Source organism: Hypoxylon fragiforme (assembly GCF_022984875.1).
Source record: "Hypoxylon fragiforme strain CBS 206.31 chromosome Unknown GGS25scaffold_9, whole genome shotgun sequence".
In the NCBI taxonomy this organism is placed as follows: domain Eukaryota; kingdom Fungi; phylum Ascomycota; class Sordariomycetes; order Xylariales; family Hypoxylaceae; genus Hypoxylon; species Hypoxylon fragiforme.
In genome coordinates this window covers 2,159,487-2,176,036 of record NW_026054764.1, presented here as the reverse complement: position 1 = coordinate 2,176,036, position 16,550 = coordinate 2,159,487, and the positions used below count along the sequence as shown (strand labels likewise).

At 47.3% G+C, this 16,550-nt stretch overlaps 6 protein-coding genes across 6 annotated transcripts; 3 read left to right on the top strand and 3 right to left on the bottom strand.

Moving 5' to 3' along the window:
* Positions 1 to 168: 168 nt before the first annotated feature.
* GGS25DRAFT_508157 (Pkinase-domain-containing protein) lies at positions 169 to 2,485 on the bottom strand. The gene is made up of 2 exons (XM_049262445.1): positions 2,308 to 2,485; positions 169 to 2,182 (listed from the first exon to the last, which is right to left on the bottom strand). Exons 1-2 carry the CDS (start codon positions 2,391 to 2,393, stop codon positions 640 to 642), a joined length of 1,629 nt encoding a protein of 542 aa, XP_049113313.1. The 5' UTR covers positions 2,394 to 2,485; the 3' UTR covers positions 169 to 639.
* Positions 2,486 to 3,074: 589 nt separating this feature from the next.
* Positions 3,075 to 4,519, top strand: GGS25DRAFT_508154 (ubiquitin-conjugating enzyme). The gene is made up of 4 exons (XM_049262444.1): positions 3,075 to 3,232; positions 3,367 to 3,687; positions 3,756 to 4,088; positions 4,157 to 4,519. Exons 2-4 carry the CDS (start codon positions 3,581 to 3,583, stop codon positions 4,257 to 4,259), a joined length of 543 nt encoding a protein of 180 aa, XP_049113312.1. The 5' UTR covers positions 3,075 to 3,232; positions 3,367 to 3,580; the 3' UTR covers positions 4,260 to 4,519.
* On the bottom strand, positions 4,520 to 5,966 carry GGS25DRAFT_508149 (ribosomal protein L31e-domain-containing protein). Its single transcript, XM_049262443.1, has 5 exons — positions 5,648 to 5,966; positions 5,452 to 5,513; positions 5,281 to 5,372; positions 5,114 to 5,188; positions 4,520 to 4,969 (listed from the first exon to the last, which is right to left on the bottom strand). Exons 3-5 carry the CDS (start codon positions 5,368 to 5,370, stop codon positions 4,766 to 4,768), a joined length of 369 nt encoding a protein of 122 aa, XP_049113311.1. The 5' UTR covers positions 5,371 to 5,372; positions 5,452 to 5,513; positions 5,648 to 5,966; the 3' UTR covers positions 4,520 to 4,765.
* A 605-nt stretch (positions 5,967 to 6,571) lies between these two features.
* On the top strand, positions 6,572 to 8,266 carry GGS25DRAFT_460134 (regulator of G protein signaling superfamily). The gene is made up of 3 exons (XM_049258929.1): positions 6,572 to 6,885; positions 6,940 to 7,639; positions 7,704 to 8,266. Exons 1-3 carry the CDS (start codon positions 6,695 to 6,697, stop codon positions 7,938 to 7,940), a joined length of 1,128 nt encoding a protein of 375 aa, XP_049113310.1. The 5' UTR covers positions 6,572 to 6,694; the 3' UTR covers positions 7,941 to 8,266.
* A 1,111-nt stretch (positions 8,267 to 9,377) lies between these two features.
* Positions 9,378 to 10,680, bottom strand: GGS25DRAFT_460028 (uncharacterized protein). Its single transcript, XM_049258928.1, has 2 exons — positions 10,460 to 10,680; positions 9,378 to 10,392 (listed from the first exon to the last, which is right to left on the bottom strand). The coding sequence occupies exons 1-2, from the start codon at positions 10,490 to 10,492 to the stop codon at positions 9,520 to 9,522; spliced, it is 906 nt and encodes a 301-aa protein (XP_049113309.1). The 5' UTR covers positions 10,493 to 10,680; the 3' UTR covers positions 9,378 to 9,519.
* A 1,262-nt stretch (positions 10,681 to 11,942) lies between these two features.
* GGS25DRAFT_460008 (heavy metal translocatin) lies at positions 11,943 to 15,790 on the top strand. The gene is made up of 2 exons (XM_049258927.1): positions 11,943 to 12,279; positions 12,341 to 15,790. The coding sequence occupies exons 1-2, from the start codon at positions 12,170 to 12,172 to the stop codon at positions 15,759 to 15,761; spliced, it is 3,531 nt and encodes a 1,176-aa protein (XP_049113308.1). The 5' UTR covers positions 11,943 to 12,169; the 3' UTR covers positions 15,762 to 15,790.
* The last annotated feature ends 760 nt before the right edge of the window (positions 15,791 to 16,550 follow it).

The window sequence follows — 16,550 nt, the reverse complement described above, 5'->3', positions numbered from 1 at the left end:
TGTAGTGGCAATGATCGTGGCTCGGGTGAATGTGCCTAGATATATATGATAATGATAGGCTTCGCCCTGCAACTTGAGTGCCCTACCCCCTTCGCTGTTGGCTTCACATTCAACTTCGAGGCTATTAGATGAATAGGTGGGTAGCACAGTCCAGAACTAAGATCATGATAATCTCTAAGATGTAGATATTTGACTGCTAGCAATTTACCTAGTCATAAGCGCCCTGCAGAAACATGAGTCCCTCTCCGCAGCTCCCTCTCCCCGAGAACAGGTGTAAAGAGCAACGCAACCCACTTAGACCCTATGGTCATCTATCAATATAAAAATACAATCCATTATACCGTGCTCATCGTAGTAAAAGCAGTATAATCTAGCTTAGCCGCCTATTAATCAATTAAGCAAAGTCCCCTCCCTTTCCCTTATAGTGTGATCGCAAACGCTTCCCCGAACTCATATGCCATGCCATAGCTTGCCTAATAGAGATAAAAGCAACGCACCCCAAAAGTAGCAAAGGCTATCTCGGCCATGCCAGTTACTCCGCTCTTCGCCATTCCCCTCCACTTCGTACATTTACACCTCTTAATCCTTTCCTGCCCCCCTTTATCAATCCCCTCAGTAGTATGGAATGCTAGAATCCCTCTAAGCTTCTGGTTTATACACACCATCCTTGCATAGGAGGACGATCTTCTTGAAGAAACGTCGCCACTCGAGGGGATCGCCCTTTAATTTGACGAAGCGCACCTCGAGTAATTCCTGCGACGCGGGGAGGAAGTACTTGTCGACTAGGATCTCACCGTGGAGACCCTGCTTACGCTCATCAACAGTCCTGACCTTTAGGGTCGAAACGTGGTCGCCTTGGCCGATGTGAGGAGGTGACGAAGGCAGAGGTACGTTGAGGTTGTGTAGCGCGTCGCTGATCATTTGGACGAGCAACTGTGGCGGCATGGGCGAAAAGAACCGCGTGAATGAGTGTGGTGGGACAATGTCTCGGAAGCGCTGGGCGCGTTGAGTAAGAGTAAGGGGTACGCCAGGTGTCTGGGAGAACTGGCTCATGGAGGGTTCTTCAGCAAGGGCGTCGAAGAAATTAGATTGTGTTGCGCTAGGGGGTAGTGTTGCGTCTGCGCGTGACAAGGGCTGTGTAGAGGATACGGCGAGAGAGCGCAGCATTGGCCGCTCCCAGTCAAATAGCACGTCGTTAATCGGCGTTTCCGGCTGAGTTGAGGATATCCTATGTGGAGCGCTATCTATTTCCATAGCATCCTGTGATGGCTGTGATACGCATTGAGCTGATGGGGCCTTTTGACTAAAGTCTATTCGTAGGTTCTCTAGCATCTCTGTCGCTAGATTTAGAGGATCAGTGATTTTACCATCCGCTGCAAGGAACTTGTTGCGTCGGGTATACCAAGGATGTTGACGTATCTGAGCAAAGGAGAATCGCTTCTTTGGCTCGATGTTCATCATGCCCCTGAGTAAAGATAGTGCCTCTGTTGGTATCCTTTCCCATAGACTGTCTGAACTTCGACCGTTCATCTTTTTGTACTCCTGATATTCCCAACTCTGAGAAGTTGGTTCGTCCCATGGGGTGTTGCCGACGAGTAAGACGAATAAGATAACACCACAGGACCACATGTCTACAAGTTCAGCTGAATACTTGTTTGCTTCACTGGATGTCCGATCCCCTCGGCCACATGACAATACTTCGGGGGCAACGTAGGGTGGACTGCCGCACATGGTCGTGCTTAACTTCCTTTGGCCCTTGTATTGAAACATAGTTGCCATACCGAAATCTGCTAGTTTCAAGTCGCCATTCTCCGACATTAATATGTTCTCCGGCTTGAGATCTCGATGCGCGATACCCTTTGAGTGCATGAAGCTCACTCCGCTGATGAGCTGATAGAAGTAAAGCTGAGCGATATCCTCAGCAACACCTACATCAGCTTCAATCTTGTCAAAGAGGTCACCTCCTTGAGCGTATTCCATTGCTATCCATCTCCAGACGTGGTCTTCGCCTGTTGCGAACCATTCGATCACATTGGGGTGCTGACCAATATGAGAATGCAAGGACACCTCCATAGCAATTTGCTTCGCTGAGATGCGGCCATGTTTAATGGCATAACCCTTGTGGATCAGTTTGACTGCAAAGACTGGTGATGAAGCAGTCAGGGGTATGGCCTTTTTTATTCTGCGATGCTGATTAGTAGTGATTGCGATAGTGGGGCATGTTTTTGAGTCGCATTGCGCATTACACATTGCGCGCTGCACACTGCACACTGCACACTGCACACTGCACATAGGCATAGAACTTACGATGCATAAGCTCCCCTTCCAATGGTCTTGGATATAAATCGGAAGGGAAGGTCAGCCGGCAGAGGATCTAGTTGAGACTGTATCATTTTTGTTAGCGAACTGATTTTACCATAGAGGTAACTTTTGTATTGAGTAAGTTGATGAGTAAGTTGATTCGCTGAGAAGAGCCTAGGAAGCCTAGTACATGAGAATAAATGGGTGGAGGCAGATCAAGTACATAACCAATATAAATGGTACAGTCTGATAAGCTAAGGAAGGAAGTGAGTTGAGACGGGATATACATACCATGATAGCTCATAAACGCGTTCTGACGCGTTAAATTATATCAATTAAGAGTTGAGTTTGGGCTTTAAGTATGGGATGTCAAAAGAATGTTTTTTTGTGTTTGAGATTGCCTCGCGACAAATTGACTTTATTGGCTTCGAATGATTCATCTTTAGAAAATGTAGGGGTCCCCACAATGCCTGTGTGTAAGTGCCTGCTAAGTGCTTGCCCAGTCATAACTAATTAGTAACTGGATGGTGTGCCTGCTGTTGTTCCGAGTGGATACCTCAGTGCTAACTTTTAATATAATAGGGCCCCACAGGTCTCATAAGCCAGCCAGTGGCAGCCACAACTTATCGCCCCATTGTAATAACTAGTGCTATCTGCGCAAGTACTTTCTAAAGTACCCTACGAATCCTTATCCTATTATCGCGGCAGCGCGGTTGCCATAGAAGATCATTCGGCAGGATGGGGTAAGCCAATATTGTTTACAAATTCACAACCCAATTGATTCCACCTAGCCTACTAACTTACCAACTAACCTTATTACTTTACTTTTTTCATATTTTGCACTTTACTTTCTCCCTTTTCCTAAAACTCACTTGCTACCATTCTCTAACTAAAGGCCTAAGTAAGGTAAGGTAAAATTACAATCAAAGAGGTTCGTATGACATCCATAGCATTCCTCGACTCCCAATCTCTTTCTGTCTCTTGTTAGCACTTTTATCAATTGGGAGTAGTCAGTTCTTCCATACCTACTCGAACCTTTCATCACTAACCGCCACTGCATTCCAGGTCGACTTTCGCTTCGTTATCCTCCTTTTCTCTCTCTTCTTCTTGTGCTGCAATTCATTTTGCGGAAGTAGCTCCGAATCCAGCTGCTACAATTAAATACGTAGTTGGTACTCGACTCGGTCTTTATCCGACTCGTAATTTCATCTCGTGCTTCCGCATCTTTGCATTGCATTTAGAGACACGGCTTGCGACGAACAATCGCTATCTAGCCAACATGGACTACACAAATGAGGATTCTCAGAATGCGGCACCTGGCAGTGTGCAGGCCGCTAAGCTCGGTAACACACGGAGGGGTCCCGATGCACAGAGTGTCACCAAGAGGTACGGTGTGGAAATTGCTACAACAATGCGCTCGCCATGTACATGAAACTAACTCGGATTGCCTGCAGGTTGCAGACAGAACTCATGCAATTGATGACCTCGCCGGCACCAGGCATCTCGGCCTTCCCGTCGGCTGACGGAAACCTTATGTCGTGGGCTGCCACGATCGAAGGCCCGGAAGACACCCCTTACTCTGGCCTTACCTTCAAGCTCTCTTTCTCCTTCCCATCCAACTATCCCTATGCCCCACCGACGGTACTGTTCAAGACACCTATCTACCACCCGAATGTAGACTTTTCCGGCCGTATCTGCCTCGATATCCTAAAGGATAAGTGGACCGCCGCGTACAATGTTCAGACTGTCCTGTTGAGCTTGCAAAGTCTGCTCGGAGAGCCAAACAAGTGGGTTCCCTAATGATAGCCTCTGCATAGGTCAAAGTGGATGCGCCTTTTTACTAACATGGCTATAGTGCTTCTCCATTGAACGGCGAGGCTGCAGAGTTATGGGACAAGGATGCCGAGGAATTCAAGAAGAAGGTCTTGGCCCGCCACCGAGATGTGGATGACGATTGAACGTCTCTTTTATATACTCTGGGGCTGGGTTCTATACTCCTGGTGGAGGAACTATCCAGCATGGAGAATCGGAGTCAGCATTTGTTTAGCTGGCCGAAATTGACCATCATGGTCTCGGCCCTCACGTACGCATTGCATTTACAGGTTGTTTTCACGCTGCACATGACCATTTCTGTTACTTTTCAAGTAGGACGCGATAGCATACTGCCTAGTTCATCAATCAATGACAGTACTATCCCCTAATCCGACACAAGAGGAAATGTTCATACGTTAAATTTTAGCATTCGTAACGTAATTGAAATTCGGCGTCGTGGTTGATGAAGGTAACGAAATGTGATCGCGACAAAAATGAATTTATCAGTAGGTATTGTTGTTCACTGGTATTTGATTCATCAAGTAGTAGTGAATCTAAAGTCATGAAGCCAGAAGGAACTCCGAAACCATGCCCTTCACCAACCCAGCCGGTATCTCAACGAAACATTTGCTTTTGCCAATTGTTATTCCCTTTATTCCTCAACAACGACCGTTACCAGGCCCTTGGGGTTCTTAACATTGACGGCCTGAACGTAGCTGTAGAGCTTCTCCTTGGCATCTTCTTCGTCGTTTCGTCTTCGGCTGATACGGATACGTAGTCGGTACGGGACACCCTTAACACCTTGCTCCCAAACCTTCTTGTTCAGCTGGGGGTCAAGTCGGACATCGGAGGTTTGCTATATAATTGAATGGTTAGTCTAAGCCCTGGTTCATGTATCGTAATTTGTTTAATCTGTGAAGCTTTTGGCATGGTATTTCAGGCTAGAAATATCCATAGCGAAGGTAGGGTTATGATGGTGGTTCGGGGTAGGTATTCGTACCATAGCCTTCTGGGCGAATGCCTTGATCTCCTTGATCGCACGGGGAGCACGCTTCTTGAAGGTGACACCATGCAGCTATTCAATTGATTAGCATCATTCCTTCTTCCGACTCGACTTCTGGAACTGAGAGTTTTCAGATCTTGGTGGAAATCACACGATGGACGTACTCTCTTGTGGAGGTGGATGGTGTACTCGCGGGACACGACCTGCTCGATGGCCGACTTGGTGGCGGCGGGCTTCTTGGTTTTCGACGACATTGCTAATTGAAATGTTAATTATTTTGAAAAGAGATTCGTCTCGTGTATTCGGAGTTACCAGTTGGTTGGTGGTTGGCTTACTGGGTTGATGTCTGGGTGTTTGTCGAAAATCTGGAAAAGTGGCAGGGTCGTGATGTTGTTGGCTTTGCGAAATTGAAAAATGAATAAGCACTTGGATGTGGGAAAATGAGAGGGCAGGGACGAATTTCGTTAGGCGAACAAATCAAATTTTGGTTTGTGGGGGATTGTGCATGTGGCTAGGGTGTGGCTTAGTTACCTGAAAAGTGGCTTAGAACAAAGTTTTCTGCACGTGATTCTGACAGGCAGCTAGCTGCCAGATGTTGAGCTAGTGAGGACCATCAGTCACCATCTTCAAGTTGAAGCAGGGAATCAAACCTTCAACTTTGAAACTTGCAAGGTTCCACCAAAGGAAGCACCAAGGAAGTGCCGAAATGGCCAATTGACGTTGCGTTGATGTGGCAGCATTGTGGCTTAAGCAATGTGTACAATCCTGATTTGGTCTAGACTACACAGAATATGATTGTCTGGTCACGCAGTTATGCAAAGAAACTTTGTGATATCTCATAGGTAGAGAATCTCATGAGCAAATCGATCAAGTTTAATCAAGATTTCTACTTTTATTCAGGCCCTGTTCCTGAATGTAATTCATTTATTTATCTTCATGCATGCATCCATTCGATCTCGAATGCTTTATGAAACCATTTGATCCCGATATTGTGTTTGGTGACGTATTACCCGTATCGTTTCACCAAGTATTCCCGTACTCCCAGCCCGTTTAATTTGATAATTTGGCTACGGGTGGCCCAGGCGTCCTTCGGCCGACTTAGCTGGTACACAGCAAACCGCCATAGGGAAGGAAGGTGCCCCATGGATGAAAATCATACATTGCACAGTTGCCCTTTTTATCCCGTTTTCTGCTTCTCGCCCAACGCCGATACTCTCCTTTCATCTTTTGAATATACAATCATCAACCCTGCGCCGAGCGCAATTTCATTCGTTTCGATTGTATTTCGCAACGAAAATTAGGCAACTTGATTTTTATCAATTTATTGCTTAATTCATCGATATTACGCGACGCCAGATTTATAACAACCGCACCGCCAAGCAGTTTCCATTCCCATCACCAAAAAAGACACTCTTTTGAAGCGACGCACGTACCGAAAGCCACGATAGTATCGATTGACCTTTTAAACAACGAAAGACAAACTGGGGATTCGAAATTGTTTGCTGATATACTTAGGGTGGATCTCTGGATGCCAATAACTTTATTTGATAATTATTTGATTAATTCATCAATATAGCAATGGCGTACCCCGGAGATGATCTGCCCGAGGAGGAGCATCAACTATCGTCTAGTCCTGAAGCTACGATACGAAATCGCCTACCCACACTCTTCGAGGTTCTCTGCCGTCGTACGCATCCTCCGGTTGACTTGTTCTCGTTTTATATTTATATGCGAGATCAGCAGCGTTCTGTTGACTATCTTGACTTCTGGTATAGTATTCTTGGCAATTGCTGATGCTAGTATACTCTGCTAATAAGCAAAAGGCTTGATGTTGCTCAGCACATGTCCCTTTGCCGTCATTATGTCCGAGAACTGCGAAGATCTGTCCTTGTAGGAACACCCGACCTGGAGGTAGAAGAGTCTAAGAGATCTTCTCGAGCCTTAGATGCGATTGGTGACCTGGGCTATTCCCATTCTGGCCCCTCGAGATTTGGAAACGAGAAGGAGAAAGAACGCGATGCACAGATCTCAACTTACCTTCGGGATCAACCGGCCCCGAGCACCTTTCACGATTCTCCGGCTAGTAGCCAAGAACGAAGAGCTCGAGCTAGCACCCAGCTTAGTTCTGGCACGCCACATCATGTCACTGACTCGACCTCGCCAGAACACGCCGTAGCCCGAGAGGATATCCGGGCGTCTGCTGAGAAGATTCTCTATACCTTCTTGCTCCCTGGAGCCGAACGTGAGATTACTCTGGATGGTGATATCGCCGCGACAATCACCAGAGAAATTGAGGAGGGCAACCGTGATGACCCGGAGCTATTCGATGTTGCTAAGGACTACGTATTTCAGGCTATGGAGCGAGATGCGTTTCCTGGATTCTTGAGAGCTCGTGCATTCGGAAACCTTATCCCCCCTACCCTCATTGCGCGACTGATTATTGGTCTTGTCGCTTTGTTCGGTGGGTTCTGGACTGGATTTAACTTGATATTCCTCGACCGTTCCCGCCTGGAACGATGCTGGGTATGTATCCCTCATGATTCACATCTTATATTCTCGACTGAAGATAATCTAACATGAAATATAGGAGATTCTACCATTCACCATTGGTGTCTACTTTCTAGCTTCCTACCAATATTCACTGGACCCTATAATGGCTCTAGTCGGTTACAGTGAACTGACGCCATTTGAATTCACTCGTATTCGAGAACCGTATGTGCGCAAGCTGCTGATTCGACGTTCTATCATGGTATTAGCTGTGACTCTTCTCGTTGATGCAGCACTCTGTGTGTTGTTCATCCTCGTGCCTGGACACAGGCTTTAATAAGCATGTTTACATCATAATCGAATTTTCGCCATGGTCTTGATTGATTTTTATTAATCTAAGACCATCCATTGCATCATTGCTGTTTTCAATCTATACGACGTCATGACCATTTTTCTTTCGAGGAGTTTCAAAATACACAGAGTTTCAAAAAGATTGACTTATTTATTCAAAATAAATAAGTCTTGAATAATAAAACTCTGTTCCGGTGTGTGAGGGGCGGGGAGGATAATGTGATACCATCAAGCACGAGCAAGCCGATTTTCATTTTCCAACTTTTTTTTACTTCGTTTCTTCTTTTCGCCCTGCAGTGAAAGGGGGTGCTCTATCGAAATGTAGTGTGGTGTAAGAGGAAAATTCCGGGGTGTCAGGGATATGGACATATAATGGTTTTGTCGAAAACTTGAGTGCCGTGTTGTCGGTCTAATCGACAATGAACGGCTATCAGAGGAGAAAAACCCATGCAATGCCCCTTCTTTCCCCCTTTGTACTGAGTCGATAGATGGATGGATGGATGGTGCTACGTACTATTCGCCGGATATTATGGCTTTTCTTTTCGAAAGGAGAGAGATTGGGGGCTGTAAGAGGAGGGAGTTGATATACCAACCCGCGAGGGTGCGAATTCTAACTACCGCTTGCTTTCTTCTTTACCTACGTGTACCCTACCAGTGATATTTGCTGGGTTTGGTGAATGTTGTGCTGTGCTGTGATGATGAGATGTTGAGATGTTGAGTACCAAATCAGCCCTGTCATGAGAGCATGTATAGTTGCTGGCCACCTAGGAAGATTGGGTAGGCAGATAGGGGTTTCTACATAAAAACTTGAGCTTGTAGACGCTATACAAAGCAACATATGTACCATGCAGACAGTAGACAGTAGACAGTAGACAGTAGACAGTAGGTAGGCTCCTGTCGCCAAACATATCCCTCAGGACTGTACACACTTCACAAGGAATGCCTTTATTTTGGGATTCTGCGTACTGCTAAGTATAAGTAAGTATGTCCATACATAACTCTCTACCTAGTACCGTCTTTTTCAGCTTGGTAGGCTACCTAAGGCTCTAGGTTAGGCTAATAGTGCTCTGCCTCGCCTTTTGTAGAACTAGGTATGTAGTTAGTTATTTACTGTTCCTAATCTCCGCTATGGATCCGGTGGATAAGGTCTGGATTTTGGGAGTGTGGGCAGCGTGGTACGTATGCATGTACGTAGGTTTGCACGTAGGCATGTATGTATGTAGCAAGCCAACGGCCTAGGTTAGGATGGGATATTTGTTCATCTGGTAGGGCTGTCTTCATTTCTATCTAGGTACCTATTTTGGTAGCTGGGTAAGTAGCTAGGTGAGGTAGCTATGCTAGCTAGTGGTTCTGCCGCAATTCGTATCCATCTACTTTCGTTCATTCATTCATTCATTCATTAGCGTTAGCTACTGTAGCATGGCTAGCTAGCCGTAAACTATTGCTGTGCCGTTGATTTCGTGTTGCGTGTTGCGTGTCTGGCTCCTTCGCCTCTAAGCTACTAAGAAGAATGCAACGCAGTGCTAAAACAACTTGGATTAATAAGCTTGCGCCCCGATGGCTTACTAGAGCTTCCGACGGCTTGCCCGTTGTTTCTTGCCCTGGCTCCCGGCACCAGCTTCGGTATCATCCGGCTCCTCCTCGTCCACGTCCATCGCCTCGTCGGAGTCCTGTTCTGGGTCTAGGCTGCCACTGCTCCGCTTGCCATTGCGCGGACCGGAGCGGAGGCGCGCGACTGCCGCGTCTATGAGCCGTGATTGGCCATGACTATGGGCGCCCGTAGAGGTGCTGTTGTTGTCGGCTCCGCGCTGCGATTCCACCAGCCGTGCCTGTGTCTGTTCCCAAGCTTGGGCTTCCTCGTGGCGTAGGCGCGCGGCCTCCCGGATGCCGGCGACTTGGGCCTCGAGATCGGCTAGTGTGGAGGTGCAGCGGCCGGACCAAGTGCGCAGTGCAGTTAGCATGTCCGGGATAGAGTTAGGCGCGAGGTCGCGGAGGGGGGAGACGCTGGAGACCTGGACGGTTTGGTGGCGAGGGTCGAGCTGAGCTTCCACAAGGCCGGCGTAGATAGCGCTGATTACGAGGTTCTCGACCGCACGGGCGTCGGGGAGCCCGAGGTTGTCCTGTAGTGTGGCATAGCTTAGGTTATGTGGGTCGCGGGCGAGGGTTAAGAGTGAAAGTTGGCGTAGCTTGAGTATCTGAGCGTCGTTCAAACTTGGGAGAGCGGATGCGGATTGCTGGTAATCGGCGAAGGTGCCGTAAGAGAATATCTCGAGGAGTGTGAAGTAAGGAGCATGTTCGGGTGACTGGTTGAGTGCCTGGATTTGAGGGGCCTGGAGTAGTTCGGCGAAGACGTGGGTGTTGGGGTTTGAGGTCGCTTGCGTGACCAGATCTGCAGCTGCTCGGAGCGCAGATGCGGATTTGGTGAGAGCTATGTAGGGCTATTGACGTCGTTAGTTATTATGTACTCATTATGTATTAGGGGTTTAACATAAGACGTAATCACACCTCTAGAGCGTTGAGTGCTTTTGTCTGCTCCATGGTGAAGACAGGCAGGCTTGTTCAATGTTGCTCGTTGTAACGGTTAATGGTATGTAGGAACGACGTCAGACTACATCTAACCAGGTACCTGAAGTTAAGCTTCTTGATCGACTAGCCTTGTCTTGAATGAGTACCGTTAGAATAATAGATTAATACTCTATCACCTAGGCAGCTAGATAATAGGTGTGGTATTATGTGGAGTGAAAGAAACAATCGAAACGTCTGGGGTTGGTTCGACCAAGGTTCAAGAGGGATCAAGAGTGTAGAGTGAGGATATGATTCGCTGATGCTTGGCATTGATGTAAACGTGAAAGTGGTGCCTGTATCATCATTGTTTGAGCTTTAAAAGCGGTCCCTAGTACTACTAGTTAGTACCTATGTGTACCAATGTATCTACCTATAATGACTTAAACGCCGCTAAGTTACTACATGTACGCCGTAATGTCAAATGTTCTTATCTTATCATATGGAATACAACAAAATGCATTCAACGGATAATAATGCCTTGTTCAATGTTGTACCGTCTAATGCTAACTGTGTTTTGTAATATCAAACAATGGAAATAAACATGAAATATCAGCACTATATCATACCATGCCGCAAAGCGTATCATAGTATTTCAAATAAACACATTTGCCGGTTCATTTGTATCCTATTCTGCTCCTATAACTTGGTCCAGGTTCATCTTGGTATTAAATTTTAAATTGTCTTTAATATTCTGGGCGGTCCGAACGCCCCGAAAGCTTTAATCGGCATAGGCCTACAACGCATGTTTCAATACTTGCAGCCTACTAGGTATTATTCCACAGATACATGTTAGTTACTCCCTACTAGGTACATGTAGAACACTGGATTCTGGAATTCCTCGTATCTGTCCCAATTCTTAACCGACTCATAGATGCCAACCAAGATCCATACCGGGATTACCTCAAAACCGTCAATCACATCGAATCGCCCAGTCTCTCAAGTTACCATACCTTCCTATTTGGTTGCATCTTCCATGTTGTGATTCACTCCAGTTACATGTAGCTACTAAGTTGGGTTAGGTACATTCCCAGGTACATTCCCAGGTACATTCCCAGGTACATATCGTAAAAAAACAACGTTTATCCGTAATGCGCCGCACTGTTTAAATTATAGGCCCCATCTACACTTAATTCTCTTAATCCCACACAGTCATCTTCTCGAATTAACACCGTTAAAGTTACCTGATTCAGATTAGATTGATTCGTAACCCCGGTCTAGTGTGGAGTCGTATCTAAGCTTACAAACCCTCCCATCCCCGAACAGTTACTGGATCGTTCGACTTCTCGTCTTTAATTCTTCCTTTTTTGCGATTGTCTGCCGCAAACCTGCAGAACACACCTACGCAACACCACGGTACTACATAAGCCGGCTTTTTAATATACTCTCACCCTCCACCCTTTCCGCCCCTTCCACCCCTCTACCCGCCTGGCGCTGGTGCAATATCATATCAACTTCCCTTTGCCCCAAGTGTTTGTTACATACACACTTCCTCTTTGTCTTCCGGGAATGACATAGAATAATAGGATCATGTCGGCCATTGTTTAGGAAACCCGCATATCACGTACACTGTCTTTTAGCAACGTAGCCTGCGCTTATTCTGATCTACTTTCCAATTCTTGCGCCCTTGCGCCCTTGCGCACCTCAACAACCATGGCTCCAGCAAATATCAAGGTGCCCCCAAAGGGACAGTCCGGATCTTATTTACAGAGTCCGGCAGCTCCCCGATGGGCTACTACCACTCTGAGAGTGGGTGGCATGACGTACGACCCCTAATCATTTTTATGACTTAAGTCTATATCCTAAATACTAACTTGCTGATAGATGTGGTGCTTGCACTTCGGCCGTTGAAGCAGGCTTCAAAGGCGTCGATGGAGTTGGCAGCGTGTCAGTGAGTTTGGTCATGGAACGCGCCGTAGTAATGCACGATCCCCAACGAACCCCCGCCGAACAAATTCAGGAGATCATCGAAGACCGTGGATTCGAGGCAGAAATATTAGCAACAGATTTGCCAACTCCTTTGCCAACCCCGAGATTCAATACCATAGATGGTGCCAGCGACGAGCCACCCACCACTATTACTACGATTGCTGTCGAGGGTTTGATGTATGGCGACTTTGAATCAACGGCTCAAGGTGGTTTCGCGGATGTACCAGGGTTAAAGCAGTTCAACGTATCAGTACTTTCCGAAAGAGTTGTGGTGGAACATGACGCCAGCCTACTGCCTGCCGACAAGATTGTAGAGATGATGGAAGATCGTGGATTTGGCGCGACTATAATATCTAGCGAAGAATCTAAACCAGACAGGATAGAAGGAGCAGCAACCCTCGAGACGAAGTCATCTATTGCTATAACCACCGTTGCGATCCAGGGTATGACATGCGGTGCTTGTACCTCTGCTGTAGAAGGAGGGTTTACCGGCTTAGATGGGTTACTGCGATTCAACATCAGTCTATTGGCTGAGCGGGCTGTTATTGCTCATGACACGACAAAATTAACCCCTGAGCAAATTGCAGAAATTATTGAGGATAGGGGTTTTGGTGCCGAAATCATCTCAACGCAGCTTGATACATCGGAGCACTCGACCACGTCCTCGACCTCTCAATTAAAGATATTTGGAAATCCGGATGCTTCGGCCGCCAGATCTATTGAGGACACACTGCTCAGTCTTCCTGGCGTTAGCTCTGCTAAGCTGAGTCTGTCCACCTCAAGACTCACCATAGCCCACCAACCGACAGTAACAGGTCTGCGTACGCTCGTTGAGGAGGTAGAGAAATTAGGATTCAATGCCTTGGTTGCCGACAACGATGATAACGACGCACAACTAGAATCCTTGGCAAAGACGAGAGAGATCCAGGAATGGAGGAGAGCATTCCAGATCTCATTAGCATTCGCTGTGCCCGTCTTCTTCGTTAACATGATTTTCCCCATGGCTATTCCCATCTTAGACTTCGGAGGGTTACAACTCCTTCCGGGACTTTTCTTAGGCGATATCATCTGCTTGATTCTAACGATACCCATTCAATTTGGCATAGGCAAGCGCTTCTACGTTTCAGCTTATAAATCTATCAAACACAGATCCCCTACCATGGACGTCCTCGTCGTTCTAGGGACTTCGGCTGCTTTTTTCTTCAGCACACTAACTATGCTGGTTTCTTTTTTGATTCCGCCGCACACTCGGCCAAGCACCATTTTCGATACTAGCACTATGCTCATTACATTTATTACCCTCGGTAGATTCTTAGAGAACCGCGCGAAGGGCCAGACGTCGAAGGCCCTCTCGCGACTCATGTCCCTGGCCCCATCTATGGCCACTATATATGCGGATCCGATCGCCGCTGAGAAGGCCGCCGAGGGTTGGGATACCATTAGGGACTCGGGAAAGCCAGAGACACCGGCGCGTGATGGCAATGCAGCGGAGGCGAAGATTATTCCCACTGAACTCATTTCAGTCAGCGATATTGTGATCATCCGCCCAGGCGATAAGATCCCGGCCGACGGCATCATTGTGCGAGGTGAAACGTATGTGGACGAAAGCATGGTTACTGGAGAGGCCATTCCTGTCCAAAAGAAGAAGGGAAGCCATGTGATCGGTGGAACCGTCAATGGGCATGGTCGGGTCGACTTCCGCGTGACGAGAGCGGGCCGCGACACCCAACTAAGTCAAATTGTGAAGCTGGTACAAGATGCCCAAACCACCAGGGCTCCCATTCAACGATTAGCCGACATGCTTGCTGGCTATTTCGTACCGACGATTTTAGTTTTGGGTTTTCTCACCTTTTTCGTATGGATGGTTCTTAGCCATGTCCTTACCAACCCGCCAAAGATCTTCTTACAAGCCGAAAGTGGTGGCAAGTTGATGGTCTGCGTCAAGCTGTGTATATCGGTAATTGTGTTTGCCTGCCCATGCGCCCTCGGGTTGGCAACACCAACTGCAGTGATGGTTGGCACAGGCATAGGCGCGGAAAATGGTATTTTGGTCAAAGGCGGTGCAGCGTTGGAGACGACGACCAAAATCACTAAGGTCGTTCTGGATAAGACAGGCACCATTACATACGGTAAAATGAGCGTTGCGAGCATCAAGATGCCATCCGTCTGGCAAGACAATCAATGGCGACGACGTCTCTGGTGGTCGGTCGTAGGGCTGGCTGAAATGGGCAGTGAACATCCGGTCGGCAAAGCTATTCTAGCAGCCGCACGTAACGAGCTTGGCTTAGATGCTGAAGCGGGCATTGATGGCAGCATTGGTGAATTCAACGCCGTCGTGGGACGGGGTATTACCGCGCGTGTCGAGCCGTCTACGAGTGCGGAACGTGTTCGCTACAATGTGCTCGTTGGCAGTGTACGCTTCTTGCGGGAGAACAAGGTCGATGTTCCGGAAGACGCCGTTGAGGCCTCAGAAGAGATCAACTCGAAGACGAACAAGACGAAATCGTCTTCTGCTGGAACGACAAACGTATTTATTGCTATTGATGGAAAATATGCCGGTCACCTATGTTTAGCTGATACGATCAAGGAAGGGGCAGCAGCAGCCATTGCTGTGCTGCATACTATGGGAGTCAAAACTGCAATTGTTACCGGTGATCAACTTTCAACTGCATTAGCTGTTGCTTCTGCGGTTGGTATCTCTCACGATGACGTCTATGCCGGAGTGTCACCAGACCAAAAGCAGGCCATTATCCGACAAATCCAAGAGCAAGGCGAGTGCGTCGCCATGGTCGGTGATGGCATCAATGATTCCCCTGCTTTGGCTACGGCCGATGTTGGTATAGCCATGTCTAGTGGCACTGATGTTGCTATGGAAGCTGCCGACGTTGTGCTAATGCGTCCTAACGACCTTATGGATATTCCCGCGGCTTTACATCTTGCTCGTACTATTTTCATGCGCATCAAGCTTAACCTCACCTGGGCATGCCTATACAACATCGTCGGACTCCCATTCGCCATGGGGCTATTCCTACCGATTGGCTGGCATCTACACCCCATGGCCGCCGGCGCTGCTATGGCATGCAGCAGCGTCAGCGTCGTAGTGAGCTCCCTGCTTTTGAAATTCTGGAAACGACCACAGTGGATGGAAGAGGCTCTACTTGCGGATAAGGGCGGGCTTAAGAAGCGCGGCCGCGGCTGGGGCTTGGATGCTATCGTCAGCCGGGCCCAAGACTTTGCAGGTGCGGTACTAGGCAAACGGACGAGGAAAGACGAAGGATACGTCCCGCTGGACACGTTGGATCACCCAGAGGTATAGGAGCCTCGTTGCATTTGGCGGTAGATGATTCCCCCACCCCCCATGAACTCTTCAGGATTACCCATGATCGATGGCTATTGTTCCACCTTGTCTTTTTTCACTTTTTGTCTTTTTTTTCCTTTTTTTAGAAACGGGATTGCATTGCATAAAGGCGTTTAGAGAGTTATTGTTGTGTATGAAGAAAGAAAAGAAGGGGGGCTCGGTCCATCGATCCATCCAACGTCTGTCTGCTTGTCTTCCGAGTACAGTATCACATAGGTTAAGGTATCCGTTATTCCGATCCGCATGTCTTATATGATACGGCTTTGCTGTAGCTTAGCTTAGAGCTTACTTATACCTTGCGTCATGTGTATTTACAGAATCACAAGAAAGAAACACAATTAACGATTCGGGATGTCCGGATGGAGTATTGTTTTTTTTGATGCCTAGGTGTGTTTGGACATGTGATGTTGTTTTGGGAGTTGTGGTTTGTGATTTGAATTTTCAACCTGTGAGTCTACGTAGGTTTAGGCACGAGGTAGATAGGGGCGATGATGGTGATTGATGATTGATGATGATGAGGCAACACAGCCCTATCTATTGATTTATCATTATGTTTTTCAGTCATTCATCCATCCATCCATTTGGTCAGCCAGTCATTCGGTCATTTTCTAGGATATCGTGGTAAGACGAAACTATCATTCACTCACAACTTGGAAGTTGAACAATGGTTTTGTTAGGCCAACCAAAACACAGATGTCGTTAGGTTACATAATTACAACGCATGCGCATACCCGACATACCGGCTCG